The 17,421-nt window shown below is 38.8% G+C and overlaps 1 protein-coding gene across 2 annotated transcripts in view; it reads left to right on the top strand.

The window, feature by feature from the left end:
- The first annotated feature begins 1,090 nt into the window (after positions 1–1,090).
- zswim5 (zinc finger, SWIM-type containing 5) overlaps positions 1,091–17,421 on the top strand; it is a 58,928-nt gene continuing 42,597 nt past the window's right edge. The window contains exon 1 of one of the 2 annotated variants that reach the window (XM_066692660.1): positions 1,091–1,842. In XM_066692660.1, the coding sequence (XP_066548757.1) occupies positions 1,344–1,842 (499 nt within the window). In that variant the 5' untranslated portion in view covers positions 1,091–1,343. The remainder of the gene's footprint in view (positions 1,843–17,421) is intronic. The other variant, XM_066692659.1, reaches the window with a different exon arrangement.

Genomic DNA, 17,421 nt, shown 5'->3' with positions numbered 1-17,421 from the left:
TGTCTGTACTAGCCCCGAGAGCACTGATAAAATGCCGCTTTGTGCAACTAAAGAGCTCCTTTGTTGTTGTAAAATAGTCAGACACATCTAGTAACAGCAAATCCTGATGGAATACAGGCTGAACATGTCAGTTGATTGTAAAAAAAGTTAGATAACTCAAAGAAACTACTTAGTTTCAGTAATAATATGGCAAGGCTACCAACTGGATTCCTACAGCATTCTACAGATTTTTTCAAATTTGCAAATATGACAAATACCACACATTTGTGTAACAGTGTGGTTAAGTAGAAAACTGCTCTTGACAAACACCTGTGGTAAAAACACACACATACAATGAAACACTTGATTCGGCTGTGCAGAAAGGGATTGAATTTTAAATAGTCCTCCCTCAGTGAAGATGAGTGAAATTCACAGTGAACATCTAAGACTTCCATTGCATTTATATTGCAAAAAGAGAAAATGTCTACCGTTGAGATGTGTATTTGTAGATCTGTAAACACTGACCAGGTATTTGTGTTCTGTTTTGGACTAAATAGTGTGAATGGCATTTGAAAGCCAATAGCTTTTCTGATTGTTCCCTGCAATAAGGGACATCAGCAGCCACTGTGTTTATCTGTACAATTGACCTGTCTGAGGAAAAGGAAAAAAAATCCTGAATGTACATTACATATTATTACCCAAAACAGATAACAAATGACAGATTTTCTTATTAACTTATGCATGACCAACCTTCAGGATTAATTGTAAAACAAACGACAGTTTAATTCCAAATGATTCTATTTCCTGTTTAAAAATCAATACCAACTCAAACGCTTGTGTCAAAAAACAACTTCAATTGGGATGCCAATGCACAGTGAGAGCACTGCATACACCAGCGCTAGCACACAACACAGCCGGTGAGTAGCAAACAATGCACATGTAGCCAGGTGATCACAGACACTTTACTAATGCCTGCTGTATATAAAGGCGGCACTAAAAATAGAAATACAATCGCAATTTGAATCAGGTCAGTGTCGTGTATCAACCAAGTGGGATATATATAGTTAAATATATGTGAATTGGAGAAGTCTAAGGTGATAATTAAGGAAAAGAATATGAAGATCCATATAAAGTGCAATACATACATACTAATAAATACAGATTATGTTTACTCCCAGACTTGTCAATCGTAGAGGGAGGATCAGTTTGAGGAGTTTGCGGTGGACGGGCGGTTCAGTGATGGACTGAGCTGGGCTGTATAGGTGCTGGTGACGTATCGCCCCTCTCCCCTCCTCCGCCGGCGCCGAGCCGCGTCTCTGCGATTCCCAGGCTGGTCTTCCGCGCTCAGTGTGTATCTGGTCGCCATGGCGGAGGGACACGGAGAGCTACCGCCTCAGCCGCCGCTTCCCCTCTCTCTACCCCCGGCCAGCAAGCGACCGTGCTTGCGCCCTGCCCCCCGAGGCCCGGGTCCGGGACCGGGACCGGGTTTCCCGAACTCTCGCTTCCACTGCCCGGAGTCTCTGCTGGACTGCGCCGCTAAGGCCGTGGCGGAGAAATGGGCCTTCGAGAGGGTGGAGGAGCGCTTCGAGCGGATCCCGGAGCCCGTCCAGCGCCGCATCGTCTACTGGTCCTTCCCCAGGAACGAACGGGAAATCTGCATGTACTCGTCGTTTCAGTGCCGCGGAGCCGGGGAGGAGGGTCCCGCGGTGGGATCGGGGGCTCCGGCCGGGTCCGGGGCTGTTCCCGGAGGGGTAACCAACACGGGGGGGAACGCTGGTGCTGGGGGCACCGGAGATGGACTGCCTTTCCGCCGGGGGATCCGGCTTTTGGAGAGCGGCTGTGTGGAGAATGTGCTGCAAGTCGGTGAGTGGCGCGGATGAAGCACTTTATTTGTGTTTCAGCTCCAGTGGTTCAAGTGAGCCAACTTTACCCAAGAGCACAGAAACCCCTTCTTTTCAAACACAAGGAAGTTGATCGTATTGTTGAGAAAGTTTCTTTGATGCATTTATTATCCACCACAGACCGTGAAAATGTGATTTTATTGCACACGGAAAATCGCTCAAAGTTGTTGCGTTTCGTTTTGGCGGAGCAGACGCAGGAGCTGGGGATTGTGTGCTTTTAAAATTTAAAGGGCTGCTTTACTGCTCTTGCTTTGATTGTGCTTATGTAAATGTGGCTTGTTCAGACATTTTATTTTCAGTTGAATTAGACCCAAGTTGTTTTATATTGATAACCATTGCTCTAGTTTATACTTTCATATGTATTTAGTTGATTATCAGTGGACTACTGCTCTGCGCCGTGTTGGAAGTGAGGAGCGTTTTTTTCCGATTTGTTAGGGTTACATTCTTTCCTTCAGCTCGTAAAAACGCAGAAGCTGTCAAAACGGATTCATATTGCCTTCTGATAAAGATTTATTATCACTATTCATTTTTAATGTGTATTTCAGAGGGAGTTGTGAACATATCCAGTCTATTCAGATGAAACGAATGCAACCCGCTTTGCTCTTTTTTCGTATCCGTCTTTTGTTTATTTCGGTGATTGTGCTGTCAAGACAAAGGATGTTTGTGCGATCTAAACTGTGCACCTACGTATATGTTTGATCTGAAATGTCGGATATTTAGTCTCGGATCGATCGTCGGATTCGATTCTGGAATTAAAACCGAATGTTTACTTTACGGGTTTTGCTTTGAGGCTGCCGCTGAGGCTGGGCTGTACAATAGTTTGGATAAATCTCCATTCTCGCAAAAAGGAAAGAGGACCGAAACCAATAAAAACGGCATTGACGTTGTTGTAAATAATTAGATTGAAGCTCATTTGGCGTTTACATGCAGAGATGACTTCATTATTGTTGTTCTTTCATTTTTGTGTCGATCGGTTTGTACTCCTTGGTATTTTTGCACATTTGTGGAGCGTATGTGTCTGCTGAGCAAGTTGGTCGTTTTGAGTTCATGTTGTGTAGTGATGAGGGATGGGTGTGTAAGGATACATTTAAATTGTACGCTATCCTCCTTAAAATAATTATATATAGGTTATTTTTTCGCCTTTAGACTGAAACCCATGGACACAAGAACTGCAGGTTTCTGTTGGTGGTGTACAAGTTGTCCTCTAGGAGATCTCAATTCCTCCAGGTTACAGATTCAAACCACTCGGATTGCCTCCATAAACACGTTTATACATTCAGATTGGTCTTGGCATAAATCCTTATCGATTTTTATTTTGAAATACTTACTATAATTTGCTTAAAATATTTACGTTGAACCTGCCATTTCAATGTACATATGTAACAGTTTATTTTAAATATTAAAAATGTTAACTTAAATTTAAGTATTATATATATATCACACACACACACACAAATATTAATCTTTATTCTGCAATAAAACAATAGCTGAGGACTTTGTGTGGACATTGCTAAATGAGTGCAGTCATTGCAATGTATAGCCTAGGTGTTTAAAGTAAGTTTTTTTTTTTTTTTTAATTAATCCATTAGATTTTTTAAATGTATTGTAATTATGCTCTTAAAAATAGTTTAATTACACCTCTCTTGATCCTGGAAGAAAGTGATTGAGTGAATTAATCTTTGTATGTTTGATGGTTACTGGTTATCACTTATAAAATATTATATTACCTTGACAATGATTTAATTCTCGTATGTTTGCTATTTATAAATGAAAAGGCTGTATTTTTTAGAATGTGATAACGTATTATAATGTTTCTAATGAAAAACAATGGAAACTCATTTAGAATCGGTTCAAAATGGAAAGAACTTATATTTTGTGTTCATGTTAACATAAAATTGAAAACCCAAAGCATATTTTCTTAACTGAAGATTTGTTGGCAGAATTACCAGATTTTAAAATGCTTAAATAGCATGTTGTCTTTAGATACAAGTATATCTCAGAGGTCCGAAGCTGGTTGTCCTAGAAGTTGTGGAAGTGTCCACATGAAAAGATTTAGGTGTATAAATAAATAAATAAAAATATTTCTCTCAACACAGCTCTGGATAAAATTAAGACCACTGCAAATTTGTCTTAAATCAGCATCTCTACATTCCATTCCATTCATATTTTTATTTGGAATTTGGGAAAAATGTTGTCAGTAGTTTATAGAATAAAACAAAAAATGTTATTTACCTATAAACATACCTATAAATAGTAAAACCAGAGAAACTGATAATTTTGCAGTGGTCTCTTAATTTTTTTTCCAGAGCTGTATATCTATATAATATAGAGAGAGGGGGGAGAGAACATGTCAATTGTTTTCCATGATAATATTTTATAATAAGAAACAGACTATGGTGTTACCTCTCGCATTGAATTAATTGTGCTCCGTACTACATAACCCAGTCCTTACTCAGCTTGTTTTAACGTCACACATGTATTCCATAATTCAGTGAAACAGGATTGCATGGCTTGTCCGAAACAAGACCTATTTCTTTTCCGTAAGAAAAACCTGGAGTGGCTTTTAATTGATGTGGGCTGACACTGGGCAGAGCTCTCCTCTGTTTTTGTCCTTTTTTTAAACTGATTTCCAGAATTTCTGCAACAGAGGTGAGGAAAGCACTGAAGAGAATGAAATGAGAGAGATCATTTTCTTGTATATCCTTCAATAAAGGTCAGGGGGATAACGATCAGAAAAAAATAATAATAATAATTTAAAAAGAAAACTGAAAAGCAGGTTAGTCCTGTCTGTGAATGTGCCTGTATGTTTCTGGTAACAACTGTGCTGCTTTCTTTCCAGGCTCCTGTCAGTGGTATTTATCTGAATCAGCTATTCAGCTGAGCGTGGACAGTAGATAGCATAGGGGGTGGGGAGCTGATAAAATGGTAGAACCATTTTCAGTGAAGCCCACCCCCCAAGGAAATCTTTCATTAAAGTGCTTATTTTTAACTTTGGAAGGTGTAAAATTAGCTGCAGATGGTGGGGGCTGGTACTGTGCTGATTCCAGAGGGTAGTTTTCTAGCTGGGTGGTGCTTTGCTGTCTCTCCTCCTGCTGCCTCTCCTATAGAGTAGCTGAGTGGAGGCAAAGGGCCAGGGAGGTATGGAACATTAGAGCTAGTATTCCCCATGTCAGGCTTTATATAGCAAAGTTTGTATTTTTAACTTCTTATAGTAAAATGGACTATTAAACATTCAGGCCTTTTGCATAGTTTAACATGATGTATTTATTGTGGTATCAATCCTAAGTGTATATTTAAAAGATTTTACTGTGTTATGGTTTACAATTATTTCTTGAAATAGTTTAGTTGCATTCCATTTTAATAAATTGAACTTGAATTATTAATTTTAAGCAGTTTTCATAAGAACTTGATTATGGGAAATGAAGTATTATTGTTGTTTTGGGGTCTCCTTTGCCCTGTAATGTATCTTTAGAAAATCAAAAACTAATTTCTGTGTGTGTGATTAATCTCTCGTGTGTGATTTTAAACCTCCACCAGGTAGTAGAGATGTCAAATTTGACCCTTGTCAATGAAGACAGGTTAACGTGCGACTTGGCTTTAGAACACATGCAGGTGAACAGAGTTTTGAAAATGTCACTTATTGTAAAATATACTCATCCATTGTCTAGCTTGCTGTTTCTGGTTATTAACACTTCAGAATATTTTCATGATAACTCTAGGAAAATAAACATTTTGCTGGATCTTTGTGAATTATACACTTCAGTATATACTTAGTTGACTTAGACTTAACTTTGTGCTTGTTCCATCGTCAGCGAAAATGCGTATGTAAAGCTTTTGTAATGTTTTTAACACCTTGACAATTTTTTTAAAAGCATTAAGAAACAATGTTAACCTCAATAGGGTATGCTTGTCCTATAGTGACTTGTCAGTTTATGCAAGATATCAGTTTCTTTTGATGACTAATAAAGTAACTAACAAAATAAACAAAGATTAACCATTTGCAGTCAGATTCATATAAATGTTTCTATCTGTGAAACCTTATATTTGACGTAATTGATAACGTACTACCTGTTTTCAATATGAGTAATAAGAATAAGATGCCAATCAACTTAAGTTTCAGTTTTGTTAAGGACATTATTCGAGAAATTTTGCACTTTAGTTACATAAAAATGTTTATAAGGGTTCACGAAATGGTGAAATAAATAAATGAATGTGAAACTGGCAGGGTTTCCACAATAACAAAGCTATTTTTGTTTGCGTTCCTGTGCCAGAAGACTGGTGGCAGGGGAAGAGGGTGTTTATTTTATTTAAGAGGTGAAGATTTTCTTTTATGCTGTTTTGTCATGCAAGCTGGTGAGCTATATGGAAAGGGAGAATAATTTCCCTCTTTTTCATGTTTTCTTCTCCCTTCTTGTTATCCAAATTCAAATGTGGACCCTTAAACAAACAAATACAAACACCCACCCACCACAACAATAACAAAATGGGAACAAACAAATAACAAAAAAGCCAAAAAACAACCACTAAAGCCCCTGCCATTGCTTAGGAGATGAATTGGCATCATCAAACAGAATCGATGTGGGGGGAGAACAAAGATTTGTTAAAACAGAAGTTCAAGGCTTAGAATTAAAATGTTTTGGGTGCATTTTTCCAAACATTGATCTCTGTTCTTTTGTTCCCCCTCTGTCTTTTGTTTTGCTTGGCTTTACTGTATATTTATTAAAATAGCTTAATTTTCAGTGCTGAGCATCTTCTTGTGCATTGCTTACTAGAGGTAGGGGGCCGGGATCCACAAAGGAGACCTTAGCCAAGGCAGAAGTCATCCCAATTTACAATCAGCAGTGAAGATGGCAAATTGGTAGTTCATCAGGCTTCTGTCCTTTCATTTACAGTGCCATAGATCTTGAAATGAATAACCTTTTCAGGTGAAGTAACTTTAAAAAGACGACAAATATATATTCTAGAACGTACAGCAAGATCAAGATATATATATTTTTTTTGATTGTAATTACTTGAATTCACTTCTCTTTGTCAAAACACTGCTGCTCGGCAGTGAAAACGAAGTAATCTGGAGTACGGATGTTTAAAAACTGGGCCTTTTCCTGTACTGGTGTGCCGTTTCATCCTCTCGTGCAGACAGCCTGTGGGGCAATTGCAAGACGAAGAGAAAAAATGCAAGCCTTTAAAAGCTTACGTAATTTAACAGAAAGGATGCACATTGGTGAACATTGTGCAGGGGTGTTCGTTTCTGGCCTGTCTAGTTCTGTCTGCCCTGTCTGAGTCATAAACTGAAAACCTGTAATTATATTTTTCTTTGAGAACTGTTCAACAGATGTTAATAGATGTCCATCCGTACAACCTTTAGAGAGGCACTTTAGAAATACTTTGTTTGCTCAAATTTGTAACTCGTGAAATTAAACACCACTGGAACAGACTTGTTGCTCTTTGTTCCTTCACTGGCTCAGTAGAGTTGCTGCATGTCTGGACTCCCACACAGTAGCGTAAGCAAAGTGTTAAATTGTGTTTTAGTGTACAAATTAGAAGACAAATCCTAAAAGAACCAGTTCTGTTTAAATGATTACACCACAGTGGGGGGATAACTTTTGAATGAAGCAATAGAATGAATCGGGTAACAATCGCCACTAGAATTTTTCTGTTTAGTTTTTTTTTTTTTTAAGCAATTTTATTCTCCACTATTAGTATTTTCATCAAGGAAGCCTGTTAGAAGAAATGGGTGCTTTCGCAAATGGTGCATTTGAGGCTAGCAGAGACCCTAGTTGTAAATGCATTGTAGACTATTGCAAATTATAGGCAATCATGTCTTCAATTGTTTAGAAATCTGCATGTGGGTCTTGTGAAATGAGATGTGCTTGTACTGCAGATCCCCATTTATGTATAAAACATTTTGATGCGTTTATTTCGACAAAGTAAATTTAAACTTTACTAGCTTGATTTATGCTTAGAATGCTGAAATAGCTTATACATACAATATGAAATGTAAAAGAAAAGTGGTCCTGTTCTGGATCTATCTATCTATATATAAAAATCTATATTCAATAAACAATTTTCCTTGTACAGTATATGAAAATGATTAGACGAATTATTTGAAAATGGAAAAAAATGCAAATGACATTGTCCTGTCATGTGAAATTTGACCTAGCACATATTTTTCATTAAATTATACATACATATTTTTGGTCTTTTAATGGGGGAAAACGCCCTACCCCACACACCCACAACAGCTGCATTCTCAGCGGAGGCACTCTACAGTCTACAGTCCTCTAATAATGAGGTCCCGGGTTCGAGTCATGCCTGGGGATTACTGGGTCACGCTTTGTTACCCAGCTGCGCAGCATGCTGTTGTTCCCAGGGATGAGGGGGGCAGTGCAGCCCTTTACAATGACACAGAAAAGCAGAGGTGCGGTCCCCATTGTGAAGTCTCAATAATTTCAAATCGGAGAATAAATGAATTCCTTCGGGACTTAGTGCGGTCAGCCAGGACTGAGAAGCAGTTTAGTCAGTGGGCAAACGTCCAACCAACCCCCTGTAGTAATGTCAAGCTTGCCCCTGTTGTCTTGCTGAGATCTGAAGGAGGCCTGTTTTGTAGCCGCTAAGAGACTTTTAATAAATGGAAGTGACTCTTAACTCTCCTGGCCCTCTGTACCTCTGAAGTCGTACTGTAGAGATTAAGAGACGGGTCACGCGTAAAGCGCCAGTCGGTGCTGGTGTTTGCGTTGCACTTGTGTTAACCTAGTCTTGTGTGGACTACGCCCGCTCCAAAGCAACCTTCTCTCCTTCGAAAACTTGATTGGGTATTTGCTTTTATAAAAGATCTCTCCGTCATGTCTGTTCTTTAAGGCATGTGGTGTTTTGTGGTTCGCGGAGATCCAGCTCAGGCACTACAATAACTAGGTGTATTTAGCAGTTATTTTTAGGAGTTTGTTGGAAATAGGCGGTTTAAATGTACATCTTACTGAGGTACGTCATTCGTCATCTCCTAGTTCTGCTGGCCTAGTTACTTTTTCTTCAGCTTTTAGTTAATTGTTTCACTTCATTCTGTAGCTTTAAAACTCTGAAACTGGAATTTAATTATATGGCAGTATTTAGGTAAATTGTTTAAATTTCAAACAATAACAATGGGTCAAACTATAATTTTGACCCATTTAAACAGAAACATGTATCCATTGCAAAGTATTTTTTGTACAGAAGCCACTTTCGATTAAGTAAATAGCTTGCATTTTTGCAATTCCCAGATTAATAAAAAGGCAGATTTTGAATCTGGGCATATAGTATAGAGATTAAACAGGAGCCCTAGGCCAGTGAAGGTTTAGGAAGTAGAAACACTAAGTCATGGGGGGACGTTTTAAACAAAAAGCTTTTATAGATGAACTAGTTACTTTTAGGCAAACTGTCTGCATATTATTCCACTCTGTGTAGTATTTCCATGTGCGAGTAAAGTAACTGTTCAGCCTCTCCCTTTTTTCCGAATTGTTGAAAATCTGCACTACTGTCCCCTTTCTAATAATAGTAGACTCTTTTCTTAGGTACAACAGATTCTCACAGAGCTTTTTACTTTGGAGATTGAAATGTATTTAGGCCTAATTAAAATAGGTATATTCACTGGGTGGGTGATTAGTTAGTAACAGCTATTATAATTATCATTAGTACATTAGTAGAAGTTGCAATTAAATTGTTTTTGTGTGTTTTATTGTCACTTCAATCAAATGCAGATACTAAGGTGTGGATTAATAATCATTAAAAAAAAGACAATCTCAGACGATATACTGTGAATTACAAGTGTAATAGTTCTGTGCGAACAATTGTCAAAATATCAGGGCAAGCAGCTTAAATGAGATCCATTCATCTTAATCATGGGCTATTCACCATCTCCTAGATCACTATCCTTTAAAAGAGAAAAGTAATGATAAAAGCCCTGCTTTTCACAGTTTTCTTTTCACTGGTCTTCACTCATTGTTCTACAATGACCCCCATCCCAATCCCATTGAACACCTGCCATTGTTTCAGGAAGTGACTGTGACAATGCTTCAGGGCAGCCCATGTGTCCTCCACAGCACTGACTGTCAGCACTATGTTGAAGTATTAGCCTCGTCAAGCATGTATGTCCTGGAAAAACGCAAATTATTAGTGGATAACCATTGTTTGCTGCTCGGTTTCATAATTGATCACTTTTCTTTGTTTTTTGGGGTGTTGTCAGAATTTGTGTGGTGCTTGTATTTGTTTCCTGTGTGTTCTTCTTTCAAACAAAAGTTTTAGTGAGTCAAATGATTAAACACAAGTGCTCTTTATAGGGTGTGGTAGCTTGCAGACAAGGCTGTCAGACATGAATGTTGTTCTCTTAAAATAACCACTGTGTAGTATTTTAATAATGCAAAATCAAGTATCAAGATGTGGCATTGAACGAAAAATTATATTTCTAAAAGCTATCTTAATTTGTGTATGACTACTCACTTAAATGCCATTTAATCCTGGTAATAATTTAATGTTCTCTGTTTTTCTGTTAAGAAAGTGTCCTAATAAATTAAAGAGGCTGAAATGTCTGCTTAAAACGATTAGGCCTGGCTCTTTTTTCCACATTGGAAATAGATGATGTTGATGAATGCATAAGTGTAAAAGCCCTGTGTAAGATCGGTGAAGGGAGGCACTATAGTCCTTTGCCCTCAAGCAACAAGAATGAAAGGTTTAGTCACAAGTCTTGATGAGAGAAGTCTTTTTCAGAAACTGCTGAGGTCACTGGGGAGACATAGGTTGCCTTTTGGCTACGACAGGACCCTACAGTGCCACATTTTTATTCTCTGACTGGCCAGATAGTGTTTATGTCAAAAGGAAAGGTTTTTACTTAATTTGATTTTACCTCTTGGAACATGACCCTACCAAAAAACCAAACAAATAACCCAACAGGGTGAGAATTAAGAACTTCATGTGACACCTGGTCATGATTAAAACCGGTTAAAAAGAGAATACAAAACGATCCGTGCCTGGAGCTTCAGTACAATTTTTAATCTTTTCAGCATTTTTTTTCTGATCTGATGCTGATCGAAAGGGTGGGGATTGATATCTAGAAAGTTCATTAGGGTGTGCTAGTAATGTTGGAAGCATGTTTTGTTTAGCTTAAAAATATAAAACCTCCACTGGTTTTGCTGCATTGCAGCCTGATACCATCTGATTGTGTGTTGCAGTAATGCAGTTATTGCAGACCTTGTCTTTGGGGAATACGGGTATAAAGAGAGGATTGAGCAGCAACTGCATGAGAAGTGGCTGTGGCAGGAGCAATAGTTTGATTTAATTGTCACATGACCCACCATAAAATCTCCTCCATATTGATGGCTTTTCATGAAAGCCAGGGGCATAATTCTGTTCCCCCGCTTGGCATGCCAGCTACTATATCATATGTGTCAGTTCTTGTGTGTTTTGTGATTTTTATTAGTGCGATTTGTTTGCCATAATATGTGCATGCCTCATGCCTTATTGAGTATAAGATGCGCTGCAGAAGAGAGGATTTTATTGTGAGTTGTGACAATCTTTAAAATGATTTTTAGCTTCTCTGGCTGTCATTTTAATTTGGATACATTCATTGGCACCATTAAAATGTAATTTGTTGTCAGACATTTTTCTCTTTTCTATCCATTTTTATTATTTCATGTCAGAGGTTTTTTGGTGTTCCACAGAGCACACTTTCGGCCATCTTTAAATTGTATAAAGGAGATTGCTATTGACATAGGCCTAATGGAGCACTATATGGAGGACTTTTTTTTTCTTTTTCTTTGAAATGCCGAAATAAAAACTAGTTGTGTTTCCTCCAGAAATTAAGCTTGAACGGGACGGGATAAGGATTGTAGCTGTGATGCCATTGTTTGAGTCTGCTCTTCCTCTGTCACAATGTAGAGTTGTCTTATCTTTAATAAATGTGTTAATCAGACCTAATCAAGCATAATGAAAAAAATTAGATCAGCTTTTATGGAAGAAAATAAGATTGTCATATCATTTAAATTGATCTCTCATTAAGGAATGTCCAGTGAGATAAGTGGTGTTCTTTCATATCATAAAGCTTGAGTTGGCTTTTTTTCCATACTTCAGAAAACCCTGCTTCCTAAGTACCTGAGGTGTAGTCCTTATGAAGCGATGTGTAAAGGTGTGAGGTGACTTGATGATTCCTTCAGTAGTTTTGTTTCATGGAAAAGAGGGGAAAAAGGCAGCATAGCGACCAAAGAGGCAGTTGGTAGTAATCTGAATGTGGAGGCCTCCAGACGGGACTAATATGCCTCATTTGATTGTAATTGCTCAACAAATGCAAAAGAAGGCCTGGGGAAACCAAAAAAAAAAAGCAAATCAAATAAGGGGGAAAAAAATCAGCTGGAGGTGAGATTGAATAGACAATGGGGAGATCAAATCACATTACTGTGACAGGATCGTGTTTAGGCAAACAGAAATTCAAATGCAGCAGACTCCATTCTAGCATCCAGGCACATTGTGTTCGGTACGAAATGGATCTGGGGCTTTGCATCTGGGGCAGTAACATTACACTGCGAGGATAAGAAATTTAGCAGCCCATCGCCCACCCACCCAACCCCCAGACGAGTCACTCGCAGAATTGAGATTCCATTTGTGGGGCAGCAGTGTCCAGGCCACATGGTATCTCCATTCTGTCTGGTGTGCGTGTGCGTTCAGGAGGGGGGAGAGGCTTTGTGAATACAGCAGGAAGGTAAAGAGAAGTTAATTCATTGGCAGTTAGGGACAGGGGAAGGCATTATGCAAATATGTCAGGGATGCTAAGTTACAGACATGTTTTTTTGCCATTTTTGCAGATCAGATGAAAAGCAGAGTAGAACTTTGTGTTCTTTTTATGCATTCATCCATGTATTCACTTTTTTATACACAGTTTAGTCCAATACTTTTTTCTCCTACTATGTTGGTACAGCCTGAAAATTAAGTAAAATTAGTTAGAATAACCTGCCTCATGCTCTGGGTTCAATTATGGTTTTCTAAAGCAAACCCCCGTGTTTCTCCCTTATGTAATGCATGTGACTGGGACAAGATGACTCCATAAGACAAGCTGCACTGTACAATGATATTTAATCATTAGTAGTATAGATTTATTCAGTGGTAGAAAATACCAATTGTGGGGTTTTAGAGTGCTATAGACATCTAATACTGTAGATTTCATGAGAGTGCAATATTCAGGACATTTTTTGTCTTTTGAAGGTAGATTGCTAATGTTTAGAAAATATACCCTGGGCTGCCCTGGGGATTAATTTATAATTAACAATACTCACATTATAAATAGCACTGCAAGTAAAGGAAAGCATTTCAGGATACACTAAACTAATATCAAACTTTTATTAATAGTTTTTTATTCTGTCGTCTTTGAATCTTTTTGATTTATATCTGCAATGACCCAAAAAAACATACAACAGGGGAAAAATAAGACTAACTCACAGCATTTCTGTTCTATCATGTATGGATCAGATGTTACTATTGTGGACATCCTGATGAATTTGCATAACTGGTGCCTGCTTTTTTTTGTTTGTTTCCCCCCTCTCTACAGTTGTTTATGATCATCACTCTGCAGTTCAGACAGTAGCAGGCGCATGAGTGATGTCTCGGTCAATAACAGAACCGCAGTGTACATCAGTTGAATGGCGTAATAATTGGTAATGAAATTTGTCCCGGATAGACTACAGATAAATGTATCGGCAAAAGCAGTAACCTGCAGTAACAAAGGCAGCCTGTTCCGTAGCCATGTTTGATGTGACGTCGGCTGTTTTTCGGCAATCAGATAGGCACCCAGATGGTAGAGGTCTGTCGTATTATGAATATTTAAGCAGCTGCAAGCAGTGTTCAATTAGCCTTCTACCCACTGTGTCACTTTGGGGTTCAGGGTCCAAAGACTTCATCTGATTCGATTAAAAAAGGCTGTTAATTAATTTTGGAAGCATCTCTGCTGCTGACAAGGCCCCCTTGTGAACAAGGCACTGTCTCCAAATTAAACCCCCTCTGTTAATAATTCTGCAGACCAGAAAACTCCTTCACGTTTTGTGCTTTTCTGACTATGTTTGCAGGTTTCTGTTCATTTCTTACTCTACCTATTTTGTTTTAGTAGATTGACTGATTTATGAGGTGATTTAATCATCTCTTATTATGTTTATGATTGTTTATTATTATTATTATTACCATCATTATGAATCATTTTTCAACCCTCAGATCTCCATATTTAGGAGATCAAATGTCCTGTGCTAATTGTAATAATATGATGGGCTGTGACTAAAATCAGATTTCAAAAAGTTTAGTTGTGAAACCCCTGTGTGCATTTACTGAAGAAAAACAGGACTATTATTGTACATGTGATCTAAAGGTCAAACCAGTGTATTTTCAGCAGCCTTTCACTGGGCCATCCTATACTCCCTCTGCGTAGAGGAGTGTGGCTTTTAATTATTTAACTAAATTTATCTCATTGACCATTTTAAAATGCTGTAAGGAGCTTTTTTCCTCTTTATCTCCCTCCCCCCCCCCCTCTCTCTCTCTCTCTCTCTCTCATTTTAAAGTAAAACAAAACCCTTTACGCCAGTGGAGTTTAGTTACATCATCAGAATCAAATGACTAATTCAATAGTCTTTTTAAAAGTGTTCATAATGTCCTGAGCGATTTACTTAGTGGAAGCCCTCTCTGCCGTGTCTTAAAAAGCACTGAATTACATTCAAAACGCATTTAAAAATATCGACTTTCAATATCAGAAAGAGGTGATTAGTAATTAAAGCTGCTCTTGAGTGTGTGAGTTTTATTATATATATAAAAAAAAAAGATTAGTCATGAAGTTTCGTACTGTAGCGGTTTCCGCAAGAGCTGCAAATGGCCTGACAGCCAAGGCTCGAACGTGAATGGATGGTACAGATGGTGGGAGGAGGTGTGGGGTCCCTGTTAAGGAGAGAGAGCTTCGCGGAGACTCTTTGAATATTATAATAAATGCTGCAATACGAATTTAATCCATCAACCCTCCCCCTTGTGTTACTTGCCTATCCCCTTGCTTTTCCAGCAGCAGGCCTGTTTTGGGTAGCCAGACAGGATAGTAACAGCAACAGTCTGATCCAATCTGAGCGGCATTATAGTGGTGCATCTTTTGTTGTGGCTGTGAGGGTTGTGCCGGGGTGGGGGGGCTGGGGCTAGGGGGTGAGCTATGAGAGAGCAAGTTTATCGCTCGGCGCCCCTCCTGCTTTGCTTTAGGTCATTGAGCGCCTGGATTTATCCTCGGTGGATCAGCTGTCTGCCTGCGATAAACATGACGCGCTCAATCCACTGTCCCCCAGCTCCTGTAATGAATGCTGACAATGGGAAGTCGCAGTGTGGTGCGGTGTCAGGGGAGGGGAGCTCTGGCCATGTTGACCCAGATATGCATGGTTTCAGGGAGGTGTCATTCCCTGCCTTCTCATGTGCACCGTTGTGTGCTGCTGCCTGTTCACGTTTAATTGACTGCAATTTAGATTTGGCCGAATCGTTGGTTGGTTGGCCGGTCGGTGGGTGGGTCGAGCTTTCTTTTTCGGAGAATATGAATACTGCTTCAATCTGACATAATCTCCTTAGAAAATGTAATTGAATTTTGAATGCTTTATTTTGCAATTGAGGTTAAACAAAAGCAGGGGATGATTTAATTTATTTTTTTAATTGTTGTATTGGCAAAGGGTGCAATTATCCAACCACTATAATGGAAATGAATTGTCTTATCACTCACAAGAATTAGTTTGAAATGCTGCAGATTTGACAATGGCAGATTTATTATATTCCTACATTTTTTTTTTTTACAGCAGCAGAAGAACTGTGTTTGGGGATTTTGGTGGTTGCATGTGAGTGTCTTCCAAGCAGCTCTTAAGGGTTTGCAGAGATGGGGGCAGGCAAGTGAACATCAGTTGCTTTGGTTGAGAGTTCACTGCACCAATGACCTCTTTGTAGACAGGCCCTGGGACTAACAATAGTCTGCCTGAGGTCTGTGTAGGAATATTACACATCTGTCTGCATTATCTGCAAGGTAACATCTGACAGAAGAACATAATGGACACCTTAAACCATTTATTTAGGGGCCGTCCTAAAGGATGTTGTCAGATATTTGCCTGTAAAATTGTATGTACTGTTTACGGTAATTAGAAAGTTGCTTGGATGTGCCATTACTGTAAATGTAAACATAGATGAGCTCAGCATACAGGAATGGATAGAGCTCACATGCAACAGTCGTGTCCTTTTGAAAGTGGGGGCTGTAAAGTAGAAGGACTCAAAGATTTGTTAGCCTATCTCGCACTAAGGTATCTCTACCTTTCTCCCAGTATTTGATGATCATTATCTGAAGCCACTTTAACTTCACACTCGGCTTTGCTCATTAGTATTGTGGAAACATGCTGTTAAATTTCATGCCTCTCATAAAGTAAAAGGGGTCTTTAACAAAGGGACCTTTCTGGATATTAAAAAGATAAGCAGTCAAAGGGGTCTTGTTAAACTATACAGAAATTAATGGGAAAGGGAAATGATAAGGGTAATATTAGCTTTTAAAGATGGGGATGCATTATACAGCGCTCGCAGCTTAAATGCAACTTGTATCAAAATCCACACGCTTTGACTGCTTTTCTTAATCAGTTTAGCACGTTTTCCATGGAAACATGGACATCCAGAATGGGTAAAGGAAACTGAAAACCTGTTTAATTGAAACTGTAGTAAAGTGTTCATCATAGAAGGTCATGGTCAACAGAGGGTAGATTTGTCTGATATTCTCATGCCTAAATGTAAGGAAGCTTTATGCTAAATGGTGTCACACACAAGATGACAGGTGTTTTCTGCTTACTTTTTATTGTTGCATAAACGTTTATATGTTGATATGACAGCACTATTTATAATCTGTACTTCGTAACTTTGTAGCTGTATGCATTTTAATAAACCTGTGTGCTTTTGCTACTACACCGAAAAAGCAATTTTTTCTGTACTCTGTTATAAACACCTGAAGCCTATCTGCTTGTTAGAAACTGTGGATTCATGGTTTACTGCTATAATTGCTTAAAAAAAAAAAAAAAAAAACTTTGACAATGAGTTTGTTTAAAAAAAGGCTAGTTTAGTCTACGCCAGTTGCAGTTCTGACAGCTGACCCAGTCTCTGTTTGGCCTGATGTGGTTTAGCAATATGCCGTCTTCCTGGACCTTCCCATCTACAGTAATAGAAATGGAAACTGTGAGTAAAACCTTCTCAGCTGCCTACATAACACTTCCAGTGTGGTTTACATGCAACAGCCTGCAGTGTGCGTTTCTCTAGACACAGGCCTCGGTGTGCTCATCAGTGAACCCCCGCTAACGAGAAACGCCTGGGTGAGAGATAGTGATCTCCTATTGATGGTTACAGCTGCTTGTCTCTACACTGGTCCTCGGGCGATGGAGCGCTCGGCTGTTTCTCTGATCAATTACTGAATACTGCACATTATGCTGACTTTCTGGTATCAAAGAATCAGTGAAACCGTGTTCGAGGTAACAGTGAAACTCCCGTTTTCTTTCATCAG

Source organism: Amia ocellicauda, chromosome 19 (assembly GCF_036373705.1).
Source record: "Amia ocellicauda isolate fAmiCal2 chromosome 19, fAmiCal2.hap1, whole genome shotgun sequence".
In the NCBI taxonomy this organism is placed as follows: Eukaryota; Metazoa; Chordata; class Actinopteri; order Amiiformes; family Amiidae; genus Amia; species Amia ocellicauda.
The sequence above is the reverse complement of the archived record's forward strand: the minus strand, read 5'-3'. Positions and strand labels throughout refer to the sequence as shown.